At 39.6% G+C, this 15877-nt stretch overlaps 1 protein-coding gene across 1 annotated transcript in view; it reads right to left on the reverse strand.

Annotated features, from left to right (window-relative positions):
- The window catches only part of LOC102240864 (ectodysplasin-A), a 120560-nt gene extending 118612 nt beyond the window's left edge, over positions 1–1948 (reverse strand). Inside the window, exon 1 of the mRNA XM_005856396.2 lies at positions 1843–1948. Coding sequence (XP_005856458.1) covers positions 1843–1948 — 106 coding nt within the window. The remainder of the gene's footprint in view (positions 1–1842) is intronic.
- Positions 1949–15877: the final 13929 nt, after the last annotated feature.

Below are 15877 nucleotides of genomic sequence, written 5' to 3' on the forward strand. Positions count from 1 at the left end.
GTACACCTTAAGAGATATCAAGTAGGCGTAACATGTTCTCAAAAAATAGGGTTGGCACGCAGAAGAATTTTGAGTCAGAGATTTTGCTGGTTTTGGCACGCACTCACAAAAAGGTTGCCCACCCCTGGACTAGAGTATCAGACCAGGAGGAAATTAGATTAGAAATGCTAAAAACTAGTTAGAGGCTTTGGACTTTGCCAGAAAAAAAACTAGTTTGTATCAAAACAGAATAAACACTTTAAGAAAGATCAGAAGCAAAGATGCTGGTATCCAGATCCAGATAAAGTGGTTTAGGAAAGTGGAATATGCTTCCTTCTTTAAGAGAAAAAAATGGGAGGCCAAGGGAAGAGGTAAACTTTAGAAACGATTGGACTTCCCACTTGGAGAGGAAGGTCATATTATTCTTACAATCTCTCTCCTCTCCTTCTTAGCAATTAGGGAATATGAAAGATTTCATTGGGAATAGCCTCAGGGGGAGAGTCAAAGGTGGAAAGACCTAAATGCATCAAAGGTGAGGTAACTGGGAGAGGAAAGGGCCCATGGCTGTCAGTTCTCAGCTTCAACATAGTCTTCTGAAGACTTCCAGGAAACTGGTTGCAAGTGAATAACAGTTGATTTTTACTTCATGGACCACATTTCCTAGGCTTAAACTTGGTCATCAATTGTATGCAAAATGTCTGCTCTAGAGAATAGCCCCACTGGTCCAGTTCTGCATTCTGCATTCAAGGGCTCAATGCTGCTGCCACCTCCATTGACTAGACCATTCCACTTATCTTATTTCTCTTTCTTTTTAATTATAGGGTCCTTGTTCTGAGCTCTTTCTCAGACTTCATCCAGTTCTGTTTCTTCTGGCCCCTACAGACAAAGTCCTGGCCTCATTCTTAAATAGCACATGCCTCCTGGAATTGCCTCCATCATTGGCCCTTACTTACATTGACAAATGTCACTTAAAAATCTCATTTTCATCTTTATAAAATTATAGTTCTTTGTAACCCCCAGACATATATCTTTGGCAGAGGTATCCAGCACATGCTGTCTCTGAATCCAGATGGCTTTGCAGCAGCCCCGAGCTATGCATTCTACAAACTACTGTGCCAAAGAAGTAGTGTTCTATCAATTGACAGAGTAATATTAAAATAGGGTGATTCAAAGACCCTGCCCAGGAGCTAGCTCAACATCTTGTTATGCCCCACAAAATGCATTTCTAGTTGACTCAAATCTATTTTACCTTCAATAGGAATGGTTTTCATGGCACATCATAACCTAGCTGAAGGGGCAATAAACACCATCAACTTACATTATAAATACCAACAATTTGCCAGATACTAGTCTACATTCTCTGGTTATACAAAGAGAAATAAATTCCTGCCCTTAAGATATTTACTAAGAAGATCTAGAAGCTCTAGTTCATGTTTGAGCATGGTAGCTGATACTAATACTGACATGCTTATCATTGGAATGAATATATCGTGTAAGTGCCACCATGGCACAACACTATGTCAACTCCAAGAATAGCACTGAATCCTCTTGGTGGCCTTAGTAGATATGGGATGTCCCCAGGAGAGATGAGGTCCTTATGGAGGTTGCTCTTGAGAGATACAAATGCTGCGATGGCTCTTAGACATACTGTGAAAGAACTGAATCTATCTGGAGTTGCAGGAGAGAGGATTCTGTGTGATCAATTCTATGTCAAATGACTGATGGGTAGCCTAGGCTAAAAAAACTTGTGACTCTGGGTCTGTGAACAATCTATTAGATAGTGAAGCACACTTGAGAAGCTAGTTATCAGAATGGTACTCACATTAATTGAGATATGATAAAAGATCACCTAAGCAGACTTACCATCTGCTCCTTCACTGCTTTTGCTTCTTTTATTTCGACGGACACGCCTACTTTCTGCTTCAGTGTATGACTTTTCTTCAGGGAAGAAAAAATTCAGCAGGGCCATCTGTAAAAACAACAAATAGATGAATGAAAGGTTGAACCCAGTCAACCATAGCTGACATAAAAAACTAGTTTCCTGTAGACATTCTAGCTTCACCTCAAATTCAGCATGTCTAAAACTTGAGCCCATCTTCCCCTCCACTGTAGAAATCCTTTTATTTTTGTTACCATTATTATTCCAGTCATGTAGACATGAAATTTTGACTAAGCTCTGAATCCCCTCTCTTCTGCCCTGAATGTCTAATGACTAATCCTCCGAGTCCCATTTCTCCATACAGTTCTGGGATTCAGAGAGCCCAGTCATGGATTTCTAATTTCCTTCATGTACTACTGATGTCTGCCCAGAATTAGACTTGAGTTTGCAACTCCCTCTCGAACTTCATTAATGTACATTCATAAACTTCCCACATTCCTATTTATACTAAACTTTTGGTTTGTTCCCAGAATGCTCTGCATCCAGTTATGATTGGAAGATGCCATTTATGTAAACATTCTTCTGGGAGTTAATCATGACAAAATACACACTTATTTTCTCTGTTTCCTAGACTCCTACAGAACTCCTATAGCAGTTGGGTATATAAGACTCATTTTGGTACTTGATCCTTTACTCTCTTATGATGATCTCTCATAATAATACAATATGTTTCATATGTGAATGGGCCTGTTTCACTAATGATAACCACAGCTTAAATATGTACTTGCTAAAATGAATCATAATATTTCAGCATACAGTAAGTGCCTCTTTGTGGTTAAAAACATGCTTGAGCTAAATAGTGGACAGAGTAATAGGAATGAGAGTGATTCTAATCCGACTTTGCCAATTATAGCTGTGTAGCCTTGAGCAAATTACTTGAGTTTTAATTTCCTCATCTGTAAATAGAGATAATAAATAGTACTTTGCTCCTAAAGTAGTTAAAGGGTTAGCACAGTACCCAGCATGTAATATGTACTCAATAAGTGTTAGCTATTATTATTATTATTATTATTAAAATCAATCTTCCAAATAGACTGGTTAGAGAGTTTGGGGGTTAAAAAAGAAGTGAATCTGCATTTTCACCCTAGTGTTAATGTTAAAAAAATAAACAACTTTAGAATCCTCATGTCTGCTGCATCTCTTGTTAATTGAAAACAAAAAGTTGGTACAACTCACGAAAGCCTTATCATTCTATACTAACTTTCTTCAAAACCCTGTGGTTTACTGTTTACATAGAACAATTATACCCAACAGCCTTAATGTACAAGATTAGCATTTTGCATAATATATTTTTGTGTTAAATAAATATAAAGTTAATAAGTGAATGCTTAGGTAATTTCCAACTTGTCATAAGATTAATTTAAAAAAATTTAAGTTGAACAATATGAAACTCATTTTTGTAAGTAAAAAATGGTTGAATATTAGCAATTTCACATGGTTCAACTGAACAGTATTTTTGAATCACTTGATTGGAATGTAAAATGCATTTTCCCATAAAATCAACATAATAAACTCTGGCTAGGTTTCCAGACAAAGCCCATAGAAAGTTACTTAACCCATAACATAAATAAGCTATTATACTACTAAAAATATAAACCCAAACTGATATTTACAATAAAATCTCAATCATTTGAAACTCCAAAAGAACAAGTCTACCTGGATTGAAGAGTTTTCTTGGTAATTCTGAGTACTGAAACTTATTTCAGCTATTTTTAATAGAAATTAATCCACAATATATGATTTAATTCAGGGCTTCTTGGAGGAGGTGTTACCTCTGTGAGTCCTGAATGATGTCAATGATTTAGTGATGGAAAACAAAAAAGAGCCCTAGCTGATTTGGCTCAGTGGATAGAGCATCAGCATGAGGACTAAAGGGTCCTGGGTTCGATTCTGGTCAAGGACACATGCTCGGGTTGTGTGCTCGATCCCCAGTGAGGGGTGTGCAGAAGGCAACTGATCAATGATTCTCTCCCATCATTGATGTTTCTATCTCTCTCTCCCTCTCCCTTCCTCTCTGAAATCAATAAAAATGTATTTTAAAAATAAAACAAAAAAGGAAATTCCAGGTGAAAGGAGCATTGTGCTTAAAGGTTCAGAGGAAAGAGAGAGAATAGCAGTTTTTGGAAATACAAGTAAATTAAAATAAGGGGTAGGAGGTTGGGAATAATGTTAAAGAATGAGCCAAAAGACATTAAATAAGGGCTAGATCATGTTAAGGAATTTAGATTATCCTGCAGCAGGGGGATCCTCTGAAAGATTTTTCCCCTTTGTAAATGTTGTACTTTATGAAAATTTAAGTTGTAATCTACATACAATAAAATGCACACATTTTAAGTATAAAGTTTGAAGAGTTTTGAAAAATGCACACAACTTTGTAACCACTACCCAAATCAAGACAGAACATTTCCATCATCCCAGAATTTTTTCTTATGGGCCTTCCAGTCATCCTTTAATGCAATCTCCCACCCAAGACAACCACTCTTCTGATTTCTATCACCACAGCTTAGTAATTCCCATTCTAGAATTGCACATAAATGAAATCATACATTATGATTGTATGATTTTTGTGTGTTGTTACTTTCATTCAACAATGTCTGTGAGACTCATCCATTTTGCTGTGGGTATCAGTAGTTCATTCTTTTTTATTGCTGAGTAGTATTTTATTGGATGGATATATCACAATTTCTAAATTCATTTACCTTTTGAAGGACATTTGGATTATTTCCAGTTTGGGGCTATTTATAATAATAAAAGCATAATATGCAAATCGACTGAATGACTGAACAGCAGAACGACCGCCTGGACGACCTTCCGGACGACCACACTATGACACCCACTGGTGCCAGGCCAGCCAAGACGGGTGTGATGTGATTGGTCAGGAGCCCAGCCATCTTCTCTCCATGATCACCCTGCAGAGGTAGCAGTCGGCGGGGGCGATCAACCAATCGGGGGACTCCATGATTGCCCCAAAGAGGGAGGTCCAGGCCACCAACCGGCATTGGCACTGCGGCGGGTGGCGGGGCCTCCCTCTGCAGGGTGATCCATTGCAGAGCGTCAGCTGAGTGGGCAGGGCCTACCTGTTTGGGGAGATTGATGCGGGGCTCCCAGACTGTGAGAGGGCACAGGCTGGGCTGAGGGACCCACCCCGCCCAGTGCATGAATTTTGTGCACCGGGCCTCTAGTTATGAATAAAGCTGATGAGCACTCATGTACAAGTGTTCGTGGGGGACATATGTTTTCATTTTTCTTGGGTAAACACAAAGGGGTGGAACCTCTGGGTTATATATTAAGTATTTGAACTAAGGAACTGCCAAACTGTTTTCCAGAGTGACTGTACCATTTTATACTCCCACCAGCAATGTATGAGAGTTCCAGTGCTCCGCATTTTCATTACACTATATTGTCAATATTTTTTATTTTAGCCACTCTTGTGGATGTGAAGTAGTTTTACTGTGGCTGGTTTTTGAAATCTTAACCTTCTTTTTAATGCTTTTTTGTGTCTTACCTTGCTGTCAACTACCAGATTTCACTTTACTAACCTGCAACATCTTTCCTAGTCCCTTCAAATTTGCTACTTATAATGTTATAGGCTTAACATCTTGTTAAAACTAATTAGAATCATGTAGAAACAGAATAAATAGGTAGTCAATGAGTTTTTGAATAGTTTTTCCAATAAATAAGATGCACATTCTCTGGCAGCTTAGAGGCCATTTGTTTATTGCTCAATCTGGGTAGGCGAATTTGTCAGAAAACTGAGTTTTACATGATGTGTCATTACAATATAATGCTATTTCTGGGGGAAAGGAATTTTGAAGTCCAAATGAAGAATCTCCCCACCATCACAACTACAATTCCAGAATTTCCTTCACACTCTTTGTGTTCTGGAAGGGCCTCCAGCACCTTCTTGTGCCCTGATGTCAGCAGTAAAATGTGCTTACATATTAATTGTTCCAAAGGGCCTGATGGAAGTTTGTAAGAATTTAAGAGTGATACAAAATCTTGTAGATAGCAGATACAACTCCAGTTTCTATGGGTACTAGGGGTAGCTTAAAATCCCTTAAGAGAGGCTATGGATGAGTATGGGACATTCATAAATCAAGTGTTTATTAGATGGGGACTATCTGTATATGAAAATGCTTTAAATATAGTTTCTATTTTCTCAATAAAAACTGAAAGGAAACAACACAAAACACAGCTTAAACTGAAAGAGGATCCCTATTCACAGTGCCCTTTTGTTTATTGCTCAATTCCCGAGTCTCAATTAGATGAAAGAGGGAAAACTATCCTCTGTGTAGTATAATGGTAAGGACAAAAAATCAGTGGCTGCTTATACAAAAAGTCTGCAATTCTAGCTTGAGTTTTTCATTCATTAACATGGCCTTCTGAGGCAAGTTGCAAAATATGAACAAAACAGCTTTCTCTCTTCAAATATTGCTTTCTTATTGCACAAGGCGGGAGGCATCAGGAATGTTGGCCACAGCCAGGCATTTTGCTCAAGGAAAGAAAAGTCTAATTCTTTACACTTTATTAACTGATTACTCCCTTGTTTCCTATGGTAAAATTACATGGTAAACAGCACCTGCAGATTACAGAGATCTTAGCTGGAAACAATTCGTTAACAATGATACACGAGAGATGCATCCATTAGTGCTAGTGACTCTCCAGATATTGTTACATTTTTTCCACTATTTAAACCCACAAAATTTTATTAGGTACTTTTTTCTTTTTACCATGACATAGAATAAATTTAATTAATTTCATGGCTAATATATTTGAATGTATTAGCTCTGGGCCTGTCCCAAAGTAGGTCTCTAATAAATATCTATCTGTTGAAAAGATAATGGGACTATCAGTAATCCATTCCTTAACCAGTTAACTGCCACGATATTTTGAATTTAATTAAAAAAGGTCCACTGCTTGTGTCTATAGATGCTTATGGTGTACAAACGGTTAAAGACAGGATTTTATTTTACCCTAATTGGACCTCATTTCTTAGGATCAACCATGGAGAGGTAGACTAAGGACTCATTACACTACTGGCAGTAATAAGTCAAAGGGATTTAAGAATGAGAGATTCTGTAGGTCAGTGGCTCTCCAATTTTGGTGTGTATCACAATCACAAGACATGAGTGTGAAAATGTAGAATCCCGGGCATTATCCTTCCCAAATTTAGATTAAGTAGGCCCCCTGAATCTGACTTTTCAACTTCCTTACTACAGGATTCTGATGTAGGTCATCCTGAACCACATTTTGAGAAACTGTTTTATGTTCATTCCTCAACCTGTCCATTATCTGGAGACTGAAAAGGCTAAATCTCCCTTTGCCACTGGTGAAACAGGGCTCTCACATAAGACAGTGTTTTTCACCTCTATTCAATCATTCCTAGAGTTAATCTTTTTATAGAAATTGGTACTTCATTTGTCTCAAGAGGAGGCAGGTACCTACCAAGCTTTCTAAAATTGATAAGTCACCTATTTTTTAAAGAAATATTTATTTTTCAATGTTGTTGAATAAATCCATTTTTCTTATTACAACAACTGCTGTCATTACCATCACCCATCAGTAATCATCTGGCACCTTGAAATAAAATAAAACAAAATAAAAGTATTTATACTCTGAGACGTTTAACAAAATCTCCAAGTGATTCCACAATGCCAAAAAATGAGCATCTTATCTCAGTACCAATTAGTGAAGTAGGATTGCCCAAACTAGTTTCATGGGTATGCCATAGATATAAAATGGATACAGAAGCTGGCATTGAGTACACTTCTAATTATAAGAACCCTTAACTCAACATGCTCTGATTTTTTAAAAAATTATTTCCACTTATTTTTAGTACACTCCTTTCATTTGCTTATGCTATTGGTTGAATTGTGTATGCCCAAAATTCATTTGCTGAAGCTCTAATCTCCAATAACTCAGAAAGTTACTGTATTTAGAGATAGGTCCTTAAAAAGTAATTAATTTAAAATGAGACTATTAGTATGGTCATAATCCAATCTAAATTATGTCCTAATAATAAGAGAAAATGTGGACATGCAGATACCAGGGATGCATATACACAGAGGAAAGACCATGTGAGGACCTAACAAGAAAGTGACCATCTACAAACTAAGGAGAGTGGCCTCAGGAAAAAAAATCTATTGACACCTTGATCTTGGACACCTAATCTCCAGAACAGTGAGAAAATAAATTTATATTGTTTAATGCCCCCCCCGTATTATTTTGTTATGACAGTCTTACCAAATAAATCCTCTTAATATAATGTATTCATGCTGCTATATATGCGTAGTGATGATTTTGAATGACTAAATAACAGTCCATTGAGTTGCTATAGTTTATACAACTCCATTGAATATTATATATATAAATTGTTGACAGTATTGCAGATGTCTCCCATTCCCCCCCTTTACCTCTCTGCACCCAGCCCCCACCCACCCCCAGGTCTTTAATATCCTATTGTCCATGTCCATGGGCTATGCATATATAAGTTTATAAGTTGGTCGGTAGGTACCATATGGAGGGCACTGAACTAGACACAATCTTTAACATTACACAGTCAAATAACATGCAAATAATCCTGAGTTGCTTTGTAGTTCAATGATAGCACTACATAACAGGAGGTAGTAAGGGTTATTTTTTTTAAATCCTCACTGAGGATATTTTTCCATTGATTTTAGAGAGAGTGAAAGAGAGGGAAAGACAAAGAGAAACATCAATGTAAGAGAAACATATCAATTGGTTGCCTCCTGCCCAAGCCCTGACCAGGGCCCAGGCTGGGGAGGACCCTGCAACCGTGGTACATGCCCTTGACTGGAATCAAACTCAGGACCCTTTGGTCCACAGGCCGATGCTCTATCCACTGAGCCAAAACAGCTAGGGCAGTAGTAAGGTTTTAAAAGCAGTGTGACAAGAGGGGAAGACAGAATGTGCTGGTTGCTGAACACAGCATGCCAGCTCCAAGAGAGCAAGCAAATAAGAGCACTCAACTTGATCACAGCATCTCATGGGAGCTGCCACCAGCAGGGTGTGGGGGGTGAGGAGGCAGCAATCTACCGAAATGCTAAAGGAAATTGGCACCTTTGACATCTCTGGTGTGAGCGTCAAGAATTGCCATCCCGTTGTAAAAATGTCTAATGATTACTGAAATTATGCAGTAAAGCAAAACATGGAAGCTAAACACAACCAACCTTTTCCACATAGAGCCAAAAGCAGTCACTGAATTTGGGTCCCTAGGAACTGTGGCTTAAAAATCACTGCCCAACCCCACTGGCATGGCTCAGTAGTTGAGTATTGACCTATGAAGCAGGAGGTCATAGGTTCCATTCCCCATCAGGGCACATGCCTGGGTTCTGGGTTCAATCCCTAGAGGGAGGTGTGCAAGTGGAAGCTGATCAATGATTCTCTCTCATCATTGATATTTCTATCTCTCTCTCCCTCTCCCTTTCTCTCCGAAATCAATAAAAATATATTTTAAAAAATCACTGCCCAACAATGCAAGTAACTGTAAAACAGAAAGCAAAATACAGAACAATATCTTTTTTTTCAGGATATTATCATAGTGTGGCATCAGCAAGAAATTATAGTACAGACCAGTTCAATCTCTGATTTTCTTGCCTCCCATTTTTGGGCTGTATGAATCACCTAACACTTACCAAACGATGCCTACTATATCGTTAACATTAATTTTTCTTTCCCACATTGGTAGTAAGCCCCTCAAAGGTATCTATATTTGTAGGTTCAGAACCTGTGTGGACTTATCTTCTGGACAAGGTAAAATTTGTTTGAGATGCACATTAAGGGGAAAGATGAGTTATTTAAAAAACACAACTACTGACACAAAGGGGGAAATTGACTTCTACTCTGATCATCTGTTTCCTAGGTTCGGCTCTGTTCCTAGCATCCAAAACAGAACTGGAAAAATAGAAGCTTACTGAATTGATTCTCATCAATGGACAATGCAGGCTATACCAAGCTTTTGTATAACTTTGAAATTCACACCCGCCATAAATGTCACATCTACCTCACTGAGCTATTTAATTGCCAGAGTTGGAGTCCTGCTTAAAGAAAAATGGCAAAAGGGGACAACCACTACTGAGATTCTGGAAGTCATCTGGTCTATGTGCATGAAAACAATGTTCATTGATGATATGTGCAGAGATGGCAATGACAGACAGGTACCCAAGTATGTTTGGTATGATGAGCTTTCTGGCATAACCATAAGCAGGGGTAGCATAAAAAATACTCCAAAGGATGCACTAAAGCATAGCTTCAAAAAACATGACATAACTGTGGTCCATTTGGGAAAACAGCAGCAAAGACCAGCTTGGAATGCAACGATATGGAATTTGGAAACTCTTTTTGAGCAAGGCTTTTAGCTGGCCACAAGTTGAACACAGAAATACAGACAGTGACAGGCTCTACAAATAGCAGCTGCAGCCAGAGTTCGAAGAGCAGTTTGTATGTATGTCATATACAAAGAATGTGTAGTTAAAGGTTTACTTTTTGCTCCCTACAAGTGTGGGTGAAATCAGTAGTGACATCTTTGAATAATAAGAAGGGCAGCAATATAAACTAGATGTCACTGCCTTCCCTTAGGAGTGTCTGCTTATTTAATTTGTAATTCTTTATACTTCTAAAGTGAAAGACACTTTGACACATAAGGAGAAAAACATACACTTCCACTTGTAACACCTGGAAATCACTAAGGGCTATCATTTGTGAATAGAATCTATATATATAAAAGGCTAATATGCTAAGTGTCCAACCGTCCAACCAGTCGCTATGACATGCACTGACCACCAGGGGGCAGACACTCAATGCAGGAGCTGCCGAGCTGCATTGACTTGGCAGCAGCAGTTCTTGGGTGATGCACCCCGAAACCAGAGAGGAGGGAGCCTGATTCCTTGCAGGGCTGTGAGATTCTACCTTCGGCCATGGGTTATGTTGTTGCTGGGGCACTGTTGGCCCCGAATCTGGTTTACTGCACACTTGCATTTGCATTTCACACACTGTACGACAGCAACTTTGCAGAGTGCCCTCTTGTACTCCGGGACCCCTTGGGGAATGTCAGAGAGCCGGTTTTGGCCCAATCCCCACAGGCCAGGCCGAGGGACCCCACCTGCTAGAAGGACCCTGCTCAGTCCACAGACGCCCTTCGAGCCACAGCACCACCCCAGGTGCAGCCGGCTGGGGAGGGACTGCAGGAGGTTGGCTCCAGGGCTTGTCTGGCTCATCTTGCCCAGCCCCGCCCCACCAGCCACCTTCTAATTAATTTCCTTTCAATGTGCACGAATCCGTGCACCAGGTCACTAGTAAATTCATAAATTAGAATGTTATCTATAGTATGAGTTCAGCCAATCCTGAACTCTGGATTCAGAAAACATTAGCTCAAATACATTCTCTTAATTATGAATTCTTAAATGGCTCTTGAAAATGTTATAACAATGTGGCAGGTTACCTTTACAGAGTTGGACTAAAGAGGGTTAGAGTAGTAGCATTATGACCAAAATGAAATAGCCTGTGCAATCCAATTGGTTTACAGTAGGATTTTTTCCCCTTGTCCAAAATGTCCCTATCAATATCTTTATACATAATTCATTCTGGTTCCTAATGGCGATTTAAATGACATAAACTACCTCTAAGCCATATTTAACTATAATATTAAAGATTAAGTATGGAGGAGAGATTAAAAATGGCAGCAGAGAGTCAGCCTGGTGGTCAAATCCCTCTAGTTTTAACTACAACAATCAAGGCTTAACTAGAACAAGACTGTGCACAAAGACCACTAGGGGGTGCACCAAGAAAGCATAAAAAATGCGGAGACAAAAAAACATGACAGAAATGGAGGATATAGAGCTAAAAAACGCAATTTTGAGGGCTTGCAAAAATGTGCTAGAAGCTGCCAATAAACTTGAGGAGAGACTCACGAAAACTAATGAGACCCTCGATGCTATGATAAAGAAACAACTAGAAATTAAGCATACACGGTCTGAAATAAAGAATATTACACCCAATAGCAGACCAGAGGAGCGCAAGAATCAAGCCAAAGATTTGAAATGCGAAGAAGCAAAAAACACCCAACCGGAAAAGCAAAATGAAAAAAGAATCCGAAAATACGAAGATAGTGTAAGGAGCCTCTGGGACAGCTTCAAGCGTACAAACATCAGAATAATAGGGGTGCCAGAAGATGAGAGACAGCAAGATATTGAAAACCTATTTGAAGAAATAATGGCAGAAAACTTCCCCCACCTGGTGAAAGAAATGGACTTACAGGTCCAAGAAGAGCAGAGAACCCCAAACAAAAGGAATCCAAAGAGGACCACACCAAGACACATCATAATTAAAATGCCAAGAGCAAAAGACAAAGAGAGAATCTTAAAAGCAGCAAGAGAAAGAGACTCAATTACCTACAAGGGAATACCCATACGACTGTCAGCTGATTTCTCAACAGAAACTTTGCAGGCCAGAAGGGAATGGCAAGAAATATTCAAAGTGCTGAATACCAAGAACCTACAACCAAGAATACTTTATCCAGCAAAGCTATCATTCAGAATTGAAGGTCAGATAAAGAGCTTCACAGATAAGGAAAAGCTAAAGGAGTTCATCACCACTAAACCAGTATTATACGAAATGCTGAAAGGTATCCTTTAAGAAGAGGAAGAAGAAAAAGGTAAAGATACAAATTGTGAACAACAAACATGCATCTATCAACAAGTGAATCTAAGAATCAAGTGAATAAATAATCTGATTTACAGAAAAAAAAAATGGCAGCAGAGTAAGTGGATGCTGCACAGACATGCTCCAAGGACCAAACAGGAATTAAAAGTAAAATATGGAAAAAACTTCCTGAATATGTAATCAACAGAAGACTCACTGGAGAGAACCCTGATAACTAAGGACTGAAAGTGAAGACTGTATAGAGACTGGTAGAAGGGGTAGAGACATGAAAGGGCTGGCCGGGCTCCCACAGACAGCAACTAAAGTTCTGGAGAGCTATTTAATCTGTGAGGGGTTGCTACTGAGAACTTTGGGGTCTAATCCCCAAGCAGGGTACCCAAGCGGAGAGCACCAAAACCGAGAAGGGTACCCGCATAACATCTGACTATGAAAAGCAGCAGGACTGCTATCTGTCAGGGAGAGACTGCTGGAAATTCAGGCCAATGCACACAATTCCATCTGGAGCTACCCACCTTGTGCTACAACAGAGGGAGGGCAGAGTGGACTGGAGATGTGTAAGCAGAAGCCAGGATCAGGGGCTCTGGGGTTAGAGCTCAGACAGCAGACACCCCAGTTTTCTGTGCTGAGTCATTCCCTCACGCTGCAGAGGTCATCTTTCTCACCAGACATTTACTATACAGGCGACCTTGCCTGAGGGGAGGACAGTTGATCCACTCTATTGGAAAACACCTTGCCCCAAGGAATGGAGTTGTTCAGGCCCATGAGGAGACTGAGAATAAAAATTAGCCTTCATGCCGAAACCGGTCTGGCTCAGTGGATAGAGCATCAGCCTGCGGACACAAAGGTCGCGGGTTCGATTCCGGTCAAGGGCATGTACCTTGGTTGCGGGCACATCCGCAGTAGGGGGTGTGCAGGAGGCAGCTGATCAATGTTTCTCTCTCATCGATGTTTCTAACTCTCTATCTCTCTCCCTTCCTCTCTGTAAAAAGTCAATAAAATATATTTAAAAAAAAATTAGCCTTCAGGCAGAAGCAGTTGCCCCTGTTGCAAAAAAAACCCCAAAAAACAAACCTCTTGCCACACCTGTGGATGATTTTAATCTTTGTCTGATCTAATTAGTCAGAAACAGCATTTGACACTGTCCTACACTAGAGACTGAGAGATGTACCAGATCTACCTAGTACATAGTCACAAACACAAACAGAAAGCCAAAATGAGGAGACAAAGAAACAACCTCCAAATGAAAGAACAAGGGAATTCTTCAGAAGAAGAGATAAATGAAATGGAGATAATAAATTTATCTGATATAGAGCTCAGAATAATGATGGTGAAGATGCTCAACATCATGAGAAAAGATATAGTAACTATGAAAACAGGAATAAAGAATGACTAGTGTAGCTGAATAGATACAAAAAAAAGACCCAACTATATGCTGTCTACAAGAGACCCACCTCACAACAAAAGACACACACAGGATGAGAGTAAAGGGATAGAAAAATCTTTTCCATGCAAATGAAAAAGAAAAAAAAGCTGGAGTAGCAATACACATATTCAACAAAATAGACTTCAAAATGAAGACCATCACAAGAGACAACAAAGGTCACTACAAAATACTTAAGGGATTGATCCAAAAAGAGGATATAACTACGGTAAACATATACGCACCCAATATAGGAGCACCTAAATAAAATAATGGCAGAAAACTGCCTTAACCTGGTAAAGGAAAAAGTAACACAAGTCCAGGAGGCACAAAGAACCCCAAGCAAGAAGAACCCAAAACAGGCCCATGCCCAGACACATCATAGTTAAAATGCCAAAAATTAAAGACAAAGAGAGAATCCTAAAAGCAGTAAGAGAAAGCAAACTGTTACCCTACAAAGAAGCTACAATAAGGATGACACCTGACTTCTCATCAGAAACCCTACAGGCCAGAAGGGAATGGCATGAAGTACTCAAGGTAATGGAAAGCAAGGATGTGAAACCAAGATTATTATATCCAGTAAGGCTATCATTCAAAATAGACAGTTAAATAAAGAGCTTCCCAGACCCAAAGGAAAACAAAATGGCTAAAGTAGTACATCACCACCAAGCCAGCATTACAAGAAATGCTAAAGGGATTGCTGTAAGGAGAAGAAGAAACAGAGAAAACTAGGCATACAGAATTAAAATGGCAACAAATAAGTACCTATTGATAATTACCTTAAATATAAATGGATTAAATGATCCAATCAAAAGGTATAGTGTAGCTGAAACCGGTTTGGCTCAGTGGATAGAGCGTCGGCCTGCAGACTGAAAGGTCCCAGGTTCGATTCCGGTCAAGGGCATGTACCTGGGTTGTGGGCACATCCCCAGTGGGGGATGTGCAGAAGGCAGCTGATCGATGTTTCTCTCTCATCGATGTTTCTAACTCTCTCTATCTCTCTCCCTTCCTGTCTGTAAAAAATCAATAAAATATATTTTAAAAAAAGGTATAGTGTAGCTGAATAGATACAAAAAAAAGACCCAACTATATGCTGTCTACAAGAGACCCACCTCACAACAAAAGACACACACAGGATGAGAGTAAAGGGATAGAAAAATCTTTTCCATGCAAATGAAAAAGAAAAAAAAGCTGGAGTAGCAATACACATATTCAACAAAATAGACTTCAAAATGAAGACCATCACAAGAGACAACAAAGGTCACTACAAAATACTTAAGGGATTGATCCAAAAAGAGGATATAACTACGGTAAACATATACGCACCCAATATAGGAGCACCTAAATATATAAAAAACTTCTGGAGGAGTTTAAGGGAGAGATGGACAACAATCCTATCTAATAAAAGAGAAACATGGTAATTAGCCATACAGCCGCTACCCTTCCCATTGGCTAATCAGGGAGATATGCAAATTAACTGCCAGCCAAGATGGCGGCCGGCAGCCAGGCAGCTTGAGGCGAACAGGAGGCTTGCTTGCTTCAGTGATGGAGGAAGCCAATGATCCCCTCCTGCCTTGCCGGTCTCTGAGCTGCACTCTAAGCAACATTGTTACAAATATAGAAGCTAAACAAAACCCCAGAAACCTGCTTTCAGCCAGCCGGGCTTCAGCCAGCAGGACCACAACATTGTTTCAATTATAGAACAAACACAGATCCCTGCTTTCAGGCAGCTGGGACCTCAGAGCTGGAGTGAGCAGGACCGCAACAGTGTTACAATTATAGAACCCAAACAAACCAGATACCTGCTTTCAGCAGCTGAGGCCTCAGAGCTGGAGCCAAGCCTCAGAGCTAAAGCTGGC

Source organism: Myotis brandtii, unplaced genomic scaffold (assembly GCF_000412655.1).
Source record: "Myotis brandtii unplaced genomic scaffold, ASM41265v1 scaffold1027, whole genome shotgun sequence".
NCBI lineage: Eukaryota > Metazoa > Chordata > Mammalia > Chiroptera > Vespertilionidae > Myotis > Myotis brandtii.